The sequence below is a fragment of the Citrus sinensis genome, chromosome 2, assembly GCF_022201045.2.
Source record: "Citrus sinensis cultivar Valencia sweet orange chromosome 2, DVS_A1.0, whole genome shotgun sequence".
Classification (NCBI taxonomy): Eukaryota; Viridiplantae; Streptophyta; class Magnoliopsida; order Sapindales; family Rutaceae; genus Citrus; species Citrus sinensis.
Genome location: NC_068557.1, coordinates 7,004,504 through 7,024,231, shown reverse-complemented (window position 1 = coordinate 7,024,231; position 19,728 = coordinate 7,004,504). Strand labels below are relative to the sequence as shown.

Here is a 19,728-nt window from a genome sequence, read left to right as displayed (position 1 = left end):
ACTAGTTATTTGGGTCAAAAACCCAAATATATCATTTAATGGGAGGCTCCATTTAATTAGCTTATGTGTAAGGGGCCTTATGTTATTTTACATGGTGGGTCCCTTATAGAAAAAAAAGTAACGTGAGTTTTATTTTGGCCCATTATTTGGAGCCTATAGTTTTCACTAAAGGGAGATATAAAAAGCTTATTTTCTCTAAAGAAAAAAGGAGGAGCCACTTTATACAGATCAGAGAAAAAGATTTTTCTCTCTATTGTTGAGAGAAAAACTTTCTCGTGCTAGTTGCTTTGGTAGTGATAAAAGCGCCCACACGTCAAGTGCAGATCGAACCTGAGTCATAACCTGGAAGATCATTGGTGACAGTTCGTGATCTAACAAGCGTGGTGGTGACGGATCGTGATCTAACAAGCGTGGTGGTGACGGATCGTGATCTAACAAGCGTGGTGGTGACGGATCTTGATCTAACAGGAGTGGTAGTGGCGGATCGTGACCTAGGAGCCTAAATCACTTCAACGGAAAAAAGGCAAATCAGATTTTCAAGGTACGATTTCTTGAATACAAATTCTTATATATTATATGAGAACGATCTTAAAAGGTTTTATAAAAATTTAAAAACCTATTTTTCCCAACAATTGGTATCAGAGACATCTCATATTAATATATAAGAATTTCGTATGAAATTAATCTTGATATTTATGTATTAGAGTGGCACAATTTATTCAGATATATATTATTTGTTTAATATATGAATAAAACATGTTTATGGTTTGTCTTAATTCATGGTTAGATGCTGTATTTTTCATTTGGATCTGTAACAAGAAGGGTGGTTTATTATCACCATGTTTCCCTCTTGATTTATTTTAATGTAAATGAAATTTTGTAAGCCAAAATTTGCGTTGAAAATTTGTCAATCACTGAAGAATCATCATTGGAAAACGAGCTGAAAGAAACGATGGCTGGATTTTTTAGCGGCGGCCACCAACCAACAACGCAAGCACGCGCACAGCAGCAGGGCGCAGCAGCTAGTGCACGCGGGAAGCGTGGCTTGTGCGCGCAGCGCGCGCGGCCAGCAGCACGAGTAGCAAGTTGTGCGTGCGAGTTTAGTGCGTTTCCAGCGATGCGGCTGCGGGTGGTTCGGCGTCGGAGGTCGGCTGGCGTCTGAACAGTGGCGGAGGTTTTTGGAGATGGCAGCTAGGGAAGAGAGGAAGAAAAATATGAATTTAGGGTTTCATGGTTTTTATCATGGAGGTCCCTATGGTTCTATAATATTTCATTTGGGCAAAAATGTTTTTAATTTTTTGTATTTAAATCCAAAAAGAGTTTTGGGTTTAACGAATCCTAGTTTTAGGTCCAATTTCAATTGGGCTTAATGGATTAAAATGCATAGACAAAATTAAATCATTAAATTTATTTTTGGTCCAAAAGTTTTATTTTAATAAAAAAATTTAATTATTTATTTATTTCCTTTCAAAATTAAAATTGAACCAATTGTAAATTTAAAAGCCCAATTTCCCCTAGTTCATTAACAAAAACAAGCTTATAGAATATGGACATTGACAAGAAGCCTAATGGAGATTAGGCTTAGAGTTAATGTATTTTTCATTATTAGGAAAGCCATGAATTAAGATTATTTAATTATTTTTCTATATGTTATGTTTTGGATGATAACATGCCATGATAACATGTCATATAGAATATGTAGTGCCACTCTATGCATAATGATACATGTCATTCATTAATAATGAATTTCATTATATTGTTTGAAATTTACGTATGCTTAATAATATTGGATATCATCTAGATAATATTATAGGAAGCATGCAATTAATAATATGTATGTTTTAAAAGGAAAAACCAATTTTAAAATATTGAGTGGGAGAGGGAAAATTCAAGAGGAAGCATGCAATTAATAATATGTATGTTTTAAAAGGAAAAACCAATTTTAAAATATTGAGTGGGAGAGGGAAAATTCAAGATAATTTTCCCACGGGCTCCATTGTTAGTTCAATAATAAAATTATATATATACCTCGATTTCATGATACGGTGATGCTCCCTTCGGAGGGTATATATATTAGATATTTTATTTGATAAACTTCTTTAAAGGTAAAATTGAAATATTTTTCAATCGATTGGTCACCTCAATGGTGACTATTGATATGAAAAATACGTAGATTGAAACAATGGCTATACACTCAACTAAAATTTATTATTAAGCTTCCTAACGAAGCTCTGTTAACAAATTTAGGCCAAAAAAGGATAACGATAATTATTTATCATGTCTCTACATGAAAGTAAATAATCCAATGGATAATTGGGTCTAGTAAGTATAGACATGACTTCCCCAACGGATAGCTTGTCAAAGCAGAACTAGATTATTATTACAATAAATTAAAATGCATTTATGGTTTTATGTATTTTTGTCATTTATTGTGAATATTATTTCAAATTATTTATGCATGGATGTTTTATTTTTCAGAAAATGTCTTCCATCAACCCAATATTAATTATCCTTGTTAAAAATGAACTCACTGGTGAAAATTATTTAGATTAGAAACGCAATCTATTTAATATTCTCACTGCTAAAGGCTGCAAACATGTGTTGACTCAGCCATGCCCTCTAGAACCAACGTTATACGATTATAGAAATCAGAGGGAGCCTTATGAGAAATGGTGCGAAGCTAACAAAATGGCTAAGCACTATATATTGGCTTCGATTTCTGTGGAACTGCATAAGAAACATCGGAGCATGGAAACTGCCACTGAAATAATGGCTAGTCTTCATCAGATGTTTGGGCAAAATACCCATTTTGCCAGAGAAGCAGCATTAAAACGTATTACAGATACTAAGATGGAAGAGAGCACAAGAGTTCGTGACCATATCCTCAAAATGATGGACTATTTGAATGAGGTAGAGATTCATGTTGTTCACATCAATGATAAATCAAAGATTAACATGGTGATTGAATCTTTACCTGATACATTCAAAGAGTTTAAGGTCAGCTATATCTTAAACAATAAAGATATGACCTTAACTGAATTAATGTACGAACTACATGCTATAAAAGAATTTTATCATAGCAGAAAACTTCCTGAAAAAGGATTCTCTTCAGGGCTTAAGTCAAAAGATAAGAATGAGCAAGCAAGAGTTGGGATCGGCAAACTGTCCACTAAAAGAAGTGGCAAGCCAAAAGGCAAGTGTTACAAATGTGGACAGAAGGGTCATTGGAAGAAAGATTGTCCTAAGATTATTAAAATCAGGTATAGGAAATCTTTAAGCTTCCTAATTAGTTCAGATTTCTATTAATTCCTACAATAATGAATTCTGAGATAATTAATCTTATTTGTAATTCATTTATTTGGTTTTCAGGAAACCAAAAGATTAAGTGAAGAAAACTTCAAACAACAGTTGAGGGCATGCTAGTTTATATCAATTGAAAGACTAGATCAATTTCACAAGACTTAAAGTTTTGATATTTGTCTTTATTTTTCCAAATATTAGAGGAATTTAATTTCGGTGACTTGTTTTAATAAACATGAGTACACTGTTATTTTTTATCCTCTGTTTATTACTTATTTTGGTTATTTATAAAGACAATTTATATCATATAAGTCCATTGATCTATTCAAAGCAAGATATAATGATAAAGAGTATATGCATTTATCTAAGAAAAGAAATGTTTCTTCAAGCCAAAATCACCTCTGATATTTATGCTTAAGTCATATAAACTATAATAAGATTTTAAGAAATTGATTAATGATAGACTTGTTGGTCTATTAAGATTGATCATTGTAACTCTATAAATCTTATTTAGAAAAGTAATATGACAAGGTTGTTCGTTTAAAGCTAAAACCATAATATTGTATTGGATGATTTAGCGCATACAAATGTATACGAACTAATCAGTTTACATGTCATGAAAGGTTGTGAGTATTTTATCAATCTTGTTGATGAATATTCATTTTATTTATGTTTGTCGAAATGCGTCATGATTCCATTGCTTTTGAAATTCAAAAGAGTACGTGGATAAGACAGAAGCAATTAGACATGAACATAAAAGGATTTCGATATGATCGAAACAAAGACTATCTCTATGGAGAATTTAAGCTCAATTTGGTTGCCAAATGGGATAAACTCCCTCATATAATGAACACTATGATACAATAGTGTAATTAAATGGAGAAACAATATTCTTTTGGATAAGACAAGATATATACTAAGTGGTTTATCATTTACTTTTTCAATTCCAGATACTAGTATTTAAAACTGCAAAGTTTATTGAACTTAGTTTCATCTATCTCAGTGTCTACTACTCTAAGAAATTATGAAAAAGTCACAAACATGATTTGAGACACATTCATATTTGGAGTTTACTAGTATTTCTACTAGAATCAGAGGTAGAGAAGATGGATTCGTGTTCAGAAGCTTGCATGTTTTAGGTGTCTTAAAGGAATAAGGGAAAGTCTGAATTATAGTCCTCAAGATAGAAATGTATTTATAGACATATTCTTTACTTTCTTTGAGGAAGACTCTATAATGACTTATAACCTAAGAGTAAGGTAAAACTAGAGAAATAAAAGAGATCAAGTTGATGCTCAGCTTTCAACACCTGTCATAGAACAGGAAGAACAACAACCAGCTGATCAGCACAAGATTATCCTTGAACAACCATCACTTTTAGAACCTCGTCGTAGTGGGAGGGTAACTAGGTTGCCTGCGAGATACATGTTATTGAAAGAAACCTATACTACGATCTCAGTTGAACATGTATAAGATCCCACTAGTTACAACGAAGCTATAATAAACAGAGATGTTGAATTTTGTAAAAAGGTCATGAATCAAGAAATGGAATCTATGTATTTCAATAAAGTCTGAGAACTTGTAGAGGCACCAAATGGGGTAAAACCTATAAAGTGCAAGTGAATCTACAAGAGAAAAAGAGGAGTAGACGAAAGGATGGAAACATTTAAAGCAAGATTAGTAGCCAAAGGGTTTACTCAGATAGAGGGAATCGATTATGATGAAACATTTTTTGCGGTTGCTATGCTTAAATCTATTAGGATTCTGCTCTCCATTACTGCAGTGCTAGATTATGAAATTTGGCAAATAGATGTCAAGACTGCCTTTCTTAACGGGCATCTTGAAGAAAATATCTACATGCAGCAACCAGATAGATTTATACAAAAAGGCCAAGAACACATGGTATGTAAGTTGCAGAGATCCATTTATGGATTGAAGCAAGCATCCCGGTCATGGAACATCAGATTTGATCAAGCGATTAAATCGTTTGGATTCATTCAGAACATTGATGAACCATGTGTGTACAAGAAAATTCAAGAAAAATTTGTAGTCTTCTTAATTCATTATGTCGACGATATTCTCCTAATTGGAAATGATATAGGAGTATTGACTACAGTAAAGAGTTGGTTTGCAAAACAATTTTATACGAAAGACCTGGGAGAGGCAAGTTATATTCTTGGTATCAAGTTACTACGAGACCGGAAGAATAAAACTTTAGCCTTGTCTCAAGCGGTCTACATCGATAAGATATTGGCTAGATATAGCATGGAAAATTCCAAGACTAGTTTATTACCATTCAGATATAGAATTACATTCTCTAAGGATCAATCATTTAAAACATCTGAAAAGATAGAGAGAATGAGACGAGTTCCCTATGCAGAAGCTGTGGGAAGTCTCATATATGCCATGCTTTTCACTAGGCCAGACATCTGTTTTGCGGTAGGGATGGTTAGTAGATATTAATCTAATGCTGGACCTGAACACTGGACTGCGGTCAAGCATATAATGAAGTATCTGAAAAGAACTTAAAATTATATGCTTGTGTATTCTAGTGATGAACTCATTCCAGTGGGTTATACTGATTCTGACTTTATGTCAGATAGGGATTTCAGAAAATCAACTTCCGGCTATGTGTTTACATTGGGAAGTGGAGCTATTAGTTGGAAGTGTGTGAAACAATCTTGTATCGCTAACTCCAAAACTGAAGTTGAATATGTGGCTGCATTCAAAGCTGCAAAAGAAGCTATATGGTGCAATATGAGTGTGCAACCCAAAAGGGGGGGTGAATTGGAAATTTAAAAATTAATCTAGCAAATCCACACAACAAGCAATCTAATGCCTTAATAAGAATTGAAAGCAATAAGTTTAATAAAGACACAATAATTAAAGAGTAAGGGAGAAAAGAAACAAACACACGAATTTTTACGTGGTTCGGCAATCCCTGCCTACGTCCACGCCTCCAAGCAATCCAAACTTGAGGATTTCACTATCTAAGCCTTTCCGAGGCTTCAACCGATTACAATTGATTTCGAGGTGTCAATAAACCTTTACAACAAAGAGATTATCTCCAAATCTCTTCACTCAAGTGTCTCACACACTCAAACTCTAACAATTGAAATGAAGAAATGAAAGTTACAATGAAACTCACTCAATGAGTAGATATTCAAAAAATGAAGAACAAGGAATGATTCAATGTTTTGTGTTTTGCAAGTTGTAAGCTTAAGATATCACGTGTGCTTTTTGTTTTTGCTTGTTGGAGAGCTTCAAAATGAGTTGGATTTGAGTTCTTATAATTTGAGCTCAAAAACTAGTCGTTACTCACATTCCAGGTGTATCCGGTTTGCCGTTTATGGAATTCGGTAAGCCGGATTTATGTTACCGTTAAGGCAAAATTTTAAATTTTGCCTAACCGGCTTGCCGGATTCGGAATCCGGTAAGCCGTTTTCGTTCTAGATACATTCTGCCCAATATCCGATTTTTCAATTTTTATATCCGGTAAGCCGGATGCTATAGTAACCTGCTACAGTAACCTGCTACAGTGAAATTATTTCTCAAATTTTTAGTTTGACCCCAAAACTTTATAAAACTATAGTATGGCCCAAACGTTATGAAACTTTACAAATAAGTCCAATTTCAGAATTTCTAAGTAATGCTTTGTTAATCCCAAAACTTTTTGAAATTATGATTTCGCCCAAACTTTGTGAAATTATAGAATGACCCAAAAATATTTAAATAGTTTCAAATAGGTCCAAATCTGAAATTTAAAACACTATCAAAGATTTTGAAATTACTTTCATTTTAGTCCAAAATGCTTTAATTCCATAACATCATTTTCTTATTATAAAAGCACAATTCATAAATCTTTACTTAATAAATACATGTGGTTTGTTATCTTCAAAATCAATATTTATAGCCATATAGGCTAACATATGGCTTCGCAATTTCCTACAAGATCTTGAGGTGGTACTTGTTATAATTGTACCCCTTAAACTATTTTACGATAATAGTGGTGCGATAGCTCAATCTAAGGAACTAAGGAACCACAAGAAACAAAAACATATTGAGAGGAAGTATCATCTTATAAGGGAATAATGTAGAAAAGTTATATGACAGTACTCCAAATGGCATTAGATGCTAAATGGCAGATCTTATTACAATGGCCATTAGTGGGAAACCTTTATAACCTGCACTTAGAGCCCTAGAGCATGTGCAATATGCCAGATATGCTTTGAGAGCTAGTGAGAGATTGTTGGGAAAATATGCTCTTTAAAAGCATATGTGTTTATTTATTTGTAATAAATGATTTTTCTGATTAATAAAATAAATGAGGTATTTTATTCAAATATCTTAATTGCATTAATCTTTTATTAAAGTCCATTTAATCATATTATATGTATTTATGTGATCACCATGTGGATTCACAGCAGACATAAATACAAGTTATCTTATGATTAAATAAATTTAGTTCACATTTGATAAATAAAGTTGGGCACTTTATTTAGGTATAGACTGTAATAAATTCATTGAATGATTTGTCTTAATCATGTATGAATTTATTGATGTAGTACGACTACATTGCACAAGATCACATATGAGATTTAATTAACCTTGAAATGACTGTCTTACTTATTAAATCTCATAGGCATTGATTTTACTGTAATCTTAATCTTGAGTTAGTTATGATTTCATGATTGTAATTATTATTCCATTTGAGTTACCAATGGGCACGATACATACTTATGGTCAAGATTACCCGGTATCTTAGTGGGAGCAATTATGAGTATTGGAGTTATGGATTAACAATATAGAATTTGTACAACACATCTCTTGATTTTTTGCACTTGATCATATAATTCTCTGGCCAGAGTGTGTCAACATATTTAGTATGTTGAAAATGATCATTAGAGAAAACCAGTAAGTATCAAGGAATAAGATGTAATTAAATTGATTGGACAGTTGAGATATCGATTTAATTAATGATGTGGTACACAAGATTGTGCAGTAAAGAAATCAATGTGGCTTGAGACGAATTATTATTCGAGCATACAATTATGGATGTCAATTCCAATCTTTTAGTGGAGTAGATTTGGAATTAAATAATTAGGCTAGTTTATATACATGCCTAATTATTATAGCTACTATTGTATGTTCCCAAATGATTCCCGGGTTAGCTTATTTAATTGACTGCACCACTATTGGACTAATAAGTAAGATAACTAGTTATTTGGGTCAAAAGCCTAAATATATCATTTAGTGGGAGGCTCTATTTAATTAGCTTATATGTAAGGAGCCTTATGTTATTTTACATGGTGGGTCCCTTATAGAAAAAAAAGTAACGTGAGTTTTATTTTGGCCCATTATTTGGAGCCTAGGATTTTCACTAAAGGAAGATATAAAATGCTTATTTTCTCTAAAGAAAAAAGGAGCCACTTTATACAGATCAGAGAAAAAAAATTTTCTCTCTATTTTTGAGAGAAAAATTTTCTCGTGCTAGTTGCTTTGGTAGTGATAAAGGCGCCCACATGTCAGGTGCAGATCGAACCTGAGTTATAACCTGGAAGATCATTGGTGACAGTTCGTGATCTAACAAGCGTAGTGGTGACGGATAGTGATCTAACAGGAGTGGTGGTGGCGGATCGTGATCTAGGAGCCTAAATCACTTCAACGGAAAAAGGCAAATCGGATTTTCAAAGTACGATTTCTAGAATACAAATTCTTATATATTATATGAGAACGATCTTAAAAGGTTTTATAAAAATTTAAAAACCTATTTTTCCCATCAATTTCAACAAACATTTTTTTTTTATAACAAAGCCTCCAAAAGCATCACAATCCGCCGATTTCTAAACTAAGTTGTTCAGATATTGGAAGCTCTCAATACAAAATCCTTGAAAGGTACCAAATATTTTCAACTTCAAAATGAAGATTTGCTGGCGCAGTGAATAGATGCACCAAAAAAAAAAAAAAACCGAATTGCTAAAAAGTAGAGACCATCTCCACCATCATTTTGATTTTTTCTTTCCAACTTTTTTCTTGATAACTTCATCAGCGCACATTATACCCTTGCCTTTGAAAGGGTCAGGAGGCTTGCGACTGCGAACTGAAGCAGCAAACTGGTGCACCCTGTGTTTGTCAAGTCCACAGCAGCAAACCACATTGTTTTTTAGGCAGAAAATGCGAACAGCTGAGGGAACCGTGAGTTCAACATCATGTACGTATCCCAATTTGAGATATAAGAGACGCCCCTCTGCTTCAGCCCTGGCTTTGTAGCCAACACCTACAATCTTCAAAAACCGTAAAAATTTGGCTTCCATCCAGGTTAAAGTAAACTTATCGCATAAATTGCCTGAGAACAAACATGGATAAATCATTAGCAAATTCCTATGTAAACTAACTAAAGATATTAGAACTTAAAATATTAGAGAAACAACCAAACAATTTTCATCCAACCCAAATATGTAGCAATAGATAACAATTTTCATAAAATTTTTTTGTTTAATTAATCAGTAATTTTCTTTCGTTTAAAACTAGTATTTTTTTTTGTAAATGAATAAAATATTTTTCATTAGAATTCTATAAAAACAGTGTTAATTTTTTAAATAATTAATAATCTTGTATGAAGTTATTAATTTTATGTATAATTTATAATATTTATGTTTATCACGATATTAATACTGTAATTTTTAATTCAATTATTTAATAAGCAAAATTTATTCATTTAATTATTTTTAAAAAGAAAAAAAGCTAAGAATTTGGATTACTCATGTGATTCAAAGCATCTTCGTTACAAATGGGAGTTGTCCGATTCGCCCCCATTGTCTCTAGGCAATCTTTTAGGAGCTATACCTTCACTTTCATTCGTTATGAATGAGTGTAGAGTATAGACACCTCATATTAATCATCAATTCATATCTTATTTAGAATTGAGATGTTGTAATTTTTATAATACAATTGTTATGAAAAAAATCTATAATCATGAAACAAAAGTTAACAGTATGTAGTAAATATAAAATATAAATAATAATTTTAACAAAAATTATTAAAGATATAATAGATTTTTCATTATATAAGTAAAAAATTATATGAATATAAATTCCAAACTACAATAACTGATATTTATTAAATAATTTAATACTGTAACTTTTAAGAACCAATTGTCCAACCTCCCTCAATCTCAAATGAACCCTTAAAGTAGTACGACAATTCACCCAAGCTTAAATCCAATGTCATGAAGAGCATGTTTATTGTGCACAATTAACCAATCGGCAAGAAAGGGAAGATGAACGTGGCTTTTCATCACAGCTGCTGGTGTCCATCCCACACCACCCCCACAAACTTCATATTTGACCGAACAATAGTGAATTATTGTCCGACATATACGAGTTTACAGCTCATAGTTGAGGGACAATTATTAATGTTTCCCATGTGCAAGGGCGGATTTCCCTTGGGACCAATGCCGACTTAAATCCCCACTGAAATATTTTTTTTAATAGTTAATTTAATTAATCTAAAATTCCTAATAAAGTTTTCTTAAACCCCTAATAATTTATATTCAAGTCCCTAATACATATTTAAATTTAAATTCTCACTCTCCAAATTTTTAAAACAAATCAAAAGAGATGGGCTTTGCAAAATAAAATCAAGCCCAAAAACATCAATATTAATTAAAATTTTAAACATAAATATTAATATTAGTATAAAGAGAACATTTTCAGCCATGAACATTTTGAAGAATTGATTACGAAGCCAAATGAGAGAGCAATAAATGAATGATAGTTTGATTATTTATATAAAAAAAGACTTATTTAATGATATTGATAATGAAGTTGTAATGCAACGTTATCAATATATGAAAACTTGTAAAGAACTTTTGTAAACATATTTTGAAGTATGAAAAATCTTTCATATTTATATATTTATTACTTTTTGAATTTTTATATTATTGTTGAATAAGCCTCTAATCAATTAATATGCTGACTCTGCGCCTACCCATGCGACTAGTGCTCTAATAGTATCTTAATTAATAAATATACTTTTCCCAAAAAAAAGAGAAGTAATATAAATACCTTCATCATTGAAAATCACTGTTTGATATAAATCATATGATCAGTAGCCACTTCAGCTTGATCAACAACAAGAAGTTGCTGGATTTTTTAATAATTTTTATTTAATTACTTACTTGCGTTTGAATTTTCAAAAAAAGACGTAATTGATTAAAAAAATTGAACAAAATGCTACAAATCATAACATGTCAAGGCTCAGGGATAAGAATTATATCGAAAGTTCTAATTCACCGAAAATTTTATTACCGGAGAGAATTGTATGATACAGACTTTAAGTAAAATAAGGAAACAAGAATTTTCTTGCAATTAACAAAAACATGTTGGCCGATATATTTAGAAAGTGCATGTGATCGTTGTTTATATGTACAGCATGGGACAAAGCAAACACAAATGATTTAATATCACCTCAAAATCAGCAAGATTACAATTATAGAGATGGTTTGCTTAAGGCCGGTTAAGAATTAAGATTGGACGGCTATAACTTAAAAATTACATTACTAATGTGTTTTTGATAAACATTACCTGTTGTACTTGGGTGGTAAATTGATTTAAAGTTATACATGTATAATAAAAAATCTATTATATATTCCTTAATTTTATCAAAATTATTATTTAAAAAATTATATTTATATAATATTAATTTTTATTTCATAGTTATAATTTTTTTTTACAGCAGTTGTAACTTAAATTACAGCACTACAGATTTGGTATTAGTTTGCATTTTTAATTAACGAAACACTCAATAGTCAATATTACTTCACTTCAGGTGATTCTCTTTGTAGCCTAATTGCGAAAGCATTTATAGTTAAGATTATATTTCTCTCTCCAATTAGTTCTTGTCCTTATACTTCTTGGGTGGAATAGATAATGCCTTACACCAAATTGCATGTTGCATATTTTTTTGATGATTAGGCATGCCAGATATTAACAGAATTAATTTTCTAAGTGAGTCATCTAAATTAATTTTATTATTTAGATAAGAAGATGTAGCAGATTTTTTTTTAATTACATGAGACTCATGCTCATATTACAACTCATATTTAATGAGATTAATATGCTATTTACAATAAGACAATTATTGAGACTAATTTATAAATCTAATAATTTCTGAGACTAATTTATAAATTTTATGTACCACAACCCAGATTTTAATTCTCTCTAATATTCGAGGGACACACACTCCACTCACATTTTGAAAGGGAAAAGACTGTCTTTACTCAAATTGAGAAAAGAAATTAACCTCCACAATGGGTTGTGGAAGCTCAAATCCATGACTTCACAATTGTGAAGTTTGGGTTCTAACCACAAGGAGCCTAGTGGTTAAGAAGATTTAGCAGATCTAATTGCGTATAATTGAGCCGTAACTTGCAATAATTATCTCATCATCGTCATGAATCACGTGGTAATAAAAAATTAATTTTTCATAATAATTTTTGTCACAACCTCTATGATCCCTATCTTTTTCTTTGAATTTAACCCTTAGCAAATTATTAATTAGTTAACAATTAGATGCATTTAGAGAAACGTTTTTTACTCCAACACTTTTTTTTTGGATGCCATGACAGAAAATTATTGTGTACACATATTATGTGTTTGTTTGGTATTATAGTAAGGCGCGTGGTTATAATTTGGTACTGCATCTTTAAAGTATTTGGTAAACATTTGTTATTGTAGTTTGAAAGCTGCGTTAATTTTCTCGACACTTGTGTGATGGAAAACCTATACATCTATATTATTTTTGTTAAAATTATTATTTAGCAATGATATTTATCTTACACCATCAACTTTTATTTAACTATTATAATTTTTTTTTCATAGAGCTTAAATTAAAAACAACAACACTTTTAACACCAAATGGCGTCTAATATTACATATGACTCTTTCGCTATTATATATAGAGCTCAAACTCATTGATTTGCATCAAATATCAATTAACCCTACTCAGCCAAATAAAGATGAATTTGATCGATGGAGAGCATGATACTGAGCTACTTGAAGCTCAAGCTCATGTTTGGAATCACATTTTCAATTTCATAAACTCCATGTCACTTAAATGCGCTGTTGAATTAGGAATACCAGATATTATCAACAAACATGGCAAACCCATGACCCTCAACGAGCTTGTTAGTGCCCTAACAATAAACCCATCAAAAACCCGATGTGTGTATCGCTTGATGCGCATTCTGATCCACTCAGGCTTCTTTGCACAGCAAACGCTAAATAGCAGCCGAAATAACAATGACGAAGAACAAGGTTATGTTCTCAAGAATGCTTCTAAACTTCTCCTAAAAGACAACCCCTTAAGCGTGAGACCTTTCTTGCAAGCGATGCTAGATCCTATTTTGCTATCACCGTGGCTGAAACTGAGCACTTGGTTTCAAAACGACGATCCTACGCCGTTTGATACGTTACATGGGAAGAGTTTTTGGGTTTATGCTGGGGACGAGCCAAAGATTAACAATTTTTTCAATGAAGCCATGGCAAGTGATGCGCGGTTGGCAACAAGAGTGGTGATACATAAGTGTAAGGATGTGTTCGAAGGTTTGAATTCGTTAGTGGATGTGGGTGGGGGCATTGGAACTGTGGCCAAGGCCATAGCTAAAGCGTTTCCTAATTTGGAGTGCACTGATTTTGATCTGCCGCATGTGGTTAATGGCCTCGAAAGCGATTTGGCCAATCTCAAATATGTTGGAGGGGACATGTTTGAGGCCATTCCCCCAGCTGATGCTGTTCTACTCAAGGTACGCATATTAATTTTTATAGTTTAACTAAAGTGGTTTCTTGAGCATAAAATTAATATATAAACTAGAAGGATCTCGAATTACTTATGTTCATCATATACTCATTTAATTTTCCATTCCGAATCTTCAAATATTTTAAATTCTAATATTATTGGTGATGACAATTAGTGGATATTGCATGACTGGAATGATGAAGAATGCGTGAAGATTCTTAAGAAATGTAAGGAAGCAGTTACGAGCGATGACAAGAAAGGGAAGGTGATTATAATTGACATGATAAGAGAGAATAAAAAAAGGGATGATGAGTCTATTGAAACACAACTATTTTTTGATATGTTGATGATGGTCTTGACCAACGGAACAGAACGAGATGAGAAAGAATGGGCCAAACTTTTTGCCGATGCTGGTTTTAGTGACTATAAAATTACCTCTATTTTAGGTTTAAGATCTCTTATTGAGATTTATCCTTAATAATTTGTTTCTCGGCCCTAGAGCCGGGCCGAGTAGTTTCAAAGCAATTTTATTTAGAAGGCCATCTAAATTTGAATCCAAAAAAAAATAAGAGTTAAAATTTAAATTAAACATTACCTATCATTATATCTTTTAAGTGAATATCAAATGCTTATTTATGTATTGTTGTAATAAGCTTCATTTTACTTAGATTCTCCGGTGGGTTGTAACTTACCTAATATATTAGTTACAAGATAAGAACCCAAGTTGTAATAATTGCGAGTGTGCTAAAGAAATGGAAATTTTGTGAAATAAATAAAAAGAAAGAATTATGTACTCTTTATATGTTTTAGCAGGTATGTGAATGATAATTTGGTCCCTCCTAAATATACTATATGTCCTACGTACATAATTAGGTCTCTAGAAAATTTTTAATATTCGATTTCATCTAGGATGTCAAAAAATTGTAACGGAGAAAAACACACTACATTGCCATTGAATTTAGATAATCTCTCAAATAGAAGAAATGAACCAAAGGATCTCCGTGTACACATAAAGTGAAAAAATTTCCAAGTTTCCTATCTCACTCCCATGGAGAGTGTTCCAAATTTCCAACATTTTCCCAAAAAAGGGGAAAGAGAGGGATTTTTTTTTTTTTGAAACTGATTAAGCATCAGTTGGTTACTGTATTACACAGAGATATATACAACTGTTATGACAGCAGGTCATTACACTAATATTTACAATCAGATATATATACATGGGACTTATATTATTACATTTTTATTCTATGAAGTACATGCTCATCCAAATACCCCTCACAGAGGAAGGATGTCTCTACTTCACTCGCATTTCGTAAGGGAGAAATACGTTATAAGAAGTCTCCATACAATTATGTTTAATTGAGGGAGGTTAAGTCTGTGGGGATTCGAACCATTGCCCTCATAATCATGCTTAACTTTGAGGGCAATGGTTTACCACTGGGCTACAAGCCCAAGTGGCTGGGAAAGAGAGGGATTTAATTCTTGACTTGGTAGCGGATGTATTCCATTCAGCTAGCCGTTTGCAATTCAAATACTTCTTTTTCTTTTTCCTAATGCGTTTACAGTGAAATGTTAGTTTTATCAATGGTTTAAATTTCAAGCAAGGTTATGAATAGGATTTATCAAAACAATGGCAATATTCTTACATTAAATCAACTATTTAATGCACAAAAAAGAAATCATTATCCTAATCATTGCATTACAATCGATAATTTGAATTTAAATAAATACTTATTGTACATTAATAGACTGATTTACTGAGAAGTTTGACTTGAATAATACCTATAAAAAAATCAATTTTATGTTTTAACTTTTAAGATTTAAATAGGGGTGCCGTATAAATAAAACTGTTTAAAACTATTTGATTAACTTTTTTGGGACAAACATGATTAAGTACTTTTAACCAAAAAAAAAAGTAATAAAATTGTCAAATTAATTATTATTTAGTTTTAAAAGTAAATAAATGGACAAAATCCGCATCAATTTTCAACTCTCTATCTCACAAGACTCAAGCTCAATTAACTAACTAAATAAAGCTTTTGAAACCTATTCAAAAAATCATTCCGCCATGTCGGTCGGGGATAAGTAATAAAGAATTTTCCATATTGGATAGGGCCCTATGTGGGTCATTTTTGCTGACACATATGCTGATGTAATGTTTTTTTTCTTTTTTCTTCTTATTAAGCGAAGATGCTGCTACGTAGGGATGGCAAAAATCCCCACGGGGATGGGTACCCTCGGGGATTTTCTCCATTCGGGGAGGGTATGGAGATAATTTCATACCCAATTTCTTATTCGGGGAGGGGACGGGGAAATTTTTTTACCCAATTTTTTTTTCGGGGAGGGGACGGGGATGAGGTGGAATCCCCATCCCCTACCCATTTCCCCATTTTAATTTTTAATTTTATTTTAATTTTTTAAAATTACTAGTAAATAAATAATAAAATTTAAATTATAAAATTATAAATATTGGTAAAAATAAAAAATATCAAAATATTTATATTATTAAATTTTTAGGCCTAATTAACTAATTAAAGTCCTAAATTTTTATTTAGGACATTAAAAAGACCGAGTAGATTTTATTAGCCAAACATTTTTTTAATTTTAATATTCTTTAAATATTTTAAACTTAAATCTATTTTTTATTTATTTTTAGATGTTATAATTGCCCACAGCGAATCACAATTTTAATATCTAATCTAATCTAATCTAATCTAATATTTACTTTTGATTTGCTCCGATTTAACTATTGTGTTGTAAAGGGAATAGTCCACATTTATAAAGTGCTCACGCCACCATTGAAAAAGTTAATTTTGAATCTAAATTCGATTTTATTTGTAACAATTTTGTATTAAACTATTAATTTGTTCATGATAGTTTGTAAAAGAAGTTTGTATTCCTTGCATGTTGCGTTACTTACTAATTTAATGTATGTGACTTTTGTAATAGATATTAATGTAAGATATATTTTAAACTTTATTTTTATTTGAATTTTTTATTTTAATATGATTAACTCAAAATTGAAAAAAAAATGTATTAGTTATTCGGGGATCGGGGACCCTCGGGGATCCCCTGTTATTATTCGGGGAGGGGATGGAGATTCTCTCAAGTAATTCTGACGGGGACGGGGAGGGGACGGGGACATACGCAAAATATCGGGGATGGGTACGGGGAGATCGGTCCCCTCCCCTCCCCTCCCCATTGCCATCCCTACTGCTACGCTTCTTGACCGATTTTATTTATTTATTTTAATAGGATGGACAAAGTTTAATTAGATTTATTTAATTTTTTATTTTTCTTAAAATTTGAATTTGTGTGGGTAGAAAAATAAAATTATTTAAAAATCACTTGGTTAGAATTACGAGATCGCACCCATTCAAGTAATCATAATTATAAAAAGGATAAATTTTGAATTATCTCCCTTCTAAATTGATCATCTTCAAATCATCTTCTAACTTTTGGAAATCTGAAGTTACTCTTATTTTTGTATAAAAGATAAAGAAAAAATGGGTGAGTTGATGATTTTTTTTCCTTGACAAAAATGAGGAGTAAATTGAGATTTTTTAAAAATAAGAAGAGTGATTTGAAGATAGTAAATTTACCAATTGTCTTATATAAATATTGGAAAACATTCCTATAAAATAGATAAGAGGAAAAATTGCGTGGCACGGAATCAAATTTGAATAGCATGGTCAACTCAATAGAATTAATAGAAGATTAATCTGAAAAACAACAATCTATAACATGGTTCATCATTAATGGGAAAAAGAATAATAAGGGGTATTATTGAAATTCAGAGCGGTGTGTAAAGAAAAATCAGAATTTTTTAAAATTTTGGTGATGGATGTCATGATTCACGAGAAATAGCGTGTGTCTCGGTGAATGATTGCTTCGGCTCTTCATTCATCTCGGTGATATTGGGAGGGCTTGGTGGTGGTGAACATTTTTAACGGGTTCAATGTATTCATCTGCTGACCCATGTGCTGATAAAATTGATATCTATTTTTTTTTAATACATAAAACGGGGTACTGAGTACCGAACATCAAGGTCGTTCAAATTATAAATTATTATATAATTCCTTATTAAAAAAAAACTGTAAATCAGGGGATTAATCTATAATGCCTGCAGTTGAAAATTCCTCTAGGCAGGAACTTAGGTGACGTTTGATTGGCCTGAGAGAAGGGTGGAAAAGAGATGAATTCAAATTTTTTTATGGTTTTTTTTGTTTGGTTGGTCCTAGTTGACTAGAAATTAATTTCTAAACGAATTTAAAATCTATGAAATTAAAGAATTTTAATTCTGCACCAGTGGGTAAAGAGTCTAAGTTCCTTACCAGTTTTAAAACAAAAGTTCAATATTATCTTTTCAATAAGTTAAAATAACATATTAAATAGTTTAATAGATAATATATATCTATTATTTAATTAAGAGAAATTATCATTCATATACCCTATAAAATGCTCTGTTATCAAAAATACTACAACACTTTGAGAGTGTATCAATCGTCCACCCTAAGTTGACAAAATATATATGTCGTCCATCAAATCATTACTTGCAGTTTAAATAAGATAACACCAGAGGGGTAATTTGGTCTTTTTATATGATACAAGTGATAATACAAGAATTTAAGGGTATACAAGTGCTAATTTTCAAAGATAAAATCATCAATTCACTATTATTCCGTTAACTTTCAAACGACAGCTAACGGTTTGGTGGTCAGCAAATAGCTTTTGTCAATGTAGGGTGGACGATTGATACACCCTCAAAGTGTTGTAATATTTTTTATAACAGGACATCTATAGGGTATACGAATGATAATATCCCTTTAATTAATTTGAAATTATTAAATATAAAAGAACGACAACAGAGGTTGACGGACCGCCACCATCTCGTCGTCGGAAAGCCGCCGGACTGCCTCTGGCAAAGTGATTTCTTCATCAATTTTTATGCCAATCGAATTTTCAAGAGCCGATCTACTATCTTAGGGCAATGAAAACGACATTAGATATCTTTTTTGGGCTCAAATCTCATTGTAAACATCTGAGAAACTTTTAACTCTACTATTTCCAGCACAGTTGTAAACTTTTTGGATAATTTTATCTCTCAATGAGTAGATCATTAGTTTCTGATCATTTTGATGTAACTTTGAGGACAAAAAACTCTATTTCAGCAGCTTTCGCGGCGGCAATGTGGCGGCTCTCCGGCGAGGTTAAATTGATTATTTTTATTAAAAATAATTTATTGGAAAATAATTTAAATTATTTAATTGGTTATACGGTATTACTTAAATTGGTGTAAAAAATTAATTGTAAATACAATATTCAAGTTATTTTATCTAATAGCTATTAAGTTGTTTAATTTTTAAATTAAATTATTCATAGTTTATTTTTTTCAAATTATATTTGTAACTAACGTTGGAAGTCTAGGGTGTAAGGTAAAGGGTAAGTTAGTCCAAAAAATATTTTGTAATATCCTTTCCCAGCAAAATTCTATGTTAAATCAAACAATTAGATTTAATTTCACCCTCACCTCATCTCCTTTCTTATCCCCTCCTCTCCACTCTACTCCTATCCTCTCCTCTCATTTTTTCAAACCAAACATCACATTAAAGAATGTGGGTAATTCATATA

The 19,728-nt window shown here is 31.7% G+C and overlaps 2 protein-coding genes across 2 annotated transcripts; one reads left to right on the top strand and one right to left on the bottom strand.

The window, feature by feature from the left end:
- Positions 1-9,087: 9,087 nt before the first annotated feature.
- Positions 9,088-9,614, bottom strand: LOC127900364 (60S ribosomal protein L6, mitochondrial-like). Its single transcript, XM_052435146.1, has one exon. It carries the CDS (start codon positions 9,612-9,614, stop codon positions 9,303-9,305), a length of 312 nt encoding a protein of 103 aa, XP_052291106.1. The 3' UTR covers positions 9,088-9,302.
- Positions 9,615-13,275: 3,661 nt separating this feature from the next.
- LOC102619844 (probable O-methyltransferase 3) lies at positions 13,276-14,897 on the top strand. The gene is made up of 2 exons (XM_006469074.4): positions 13,276-14,104; positions 14,273-14,897. The coding sequence occupies exons 1-2, from the start codon at positions 13,319-13,321 to the stop codon at positions 14,573-14,575; spliced, it is 1,089 nt and encodes a 362-aa protein (XP_006469137.2). The 5' UTR covers positions 13,276-13,318; the 3' UTR covers positions 14,576-14,897.
- The last annotated feature ends 4,831 nt before the right edge of the window (positions 14,898-19,728 follow it).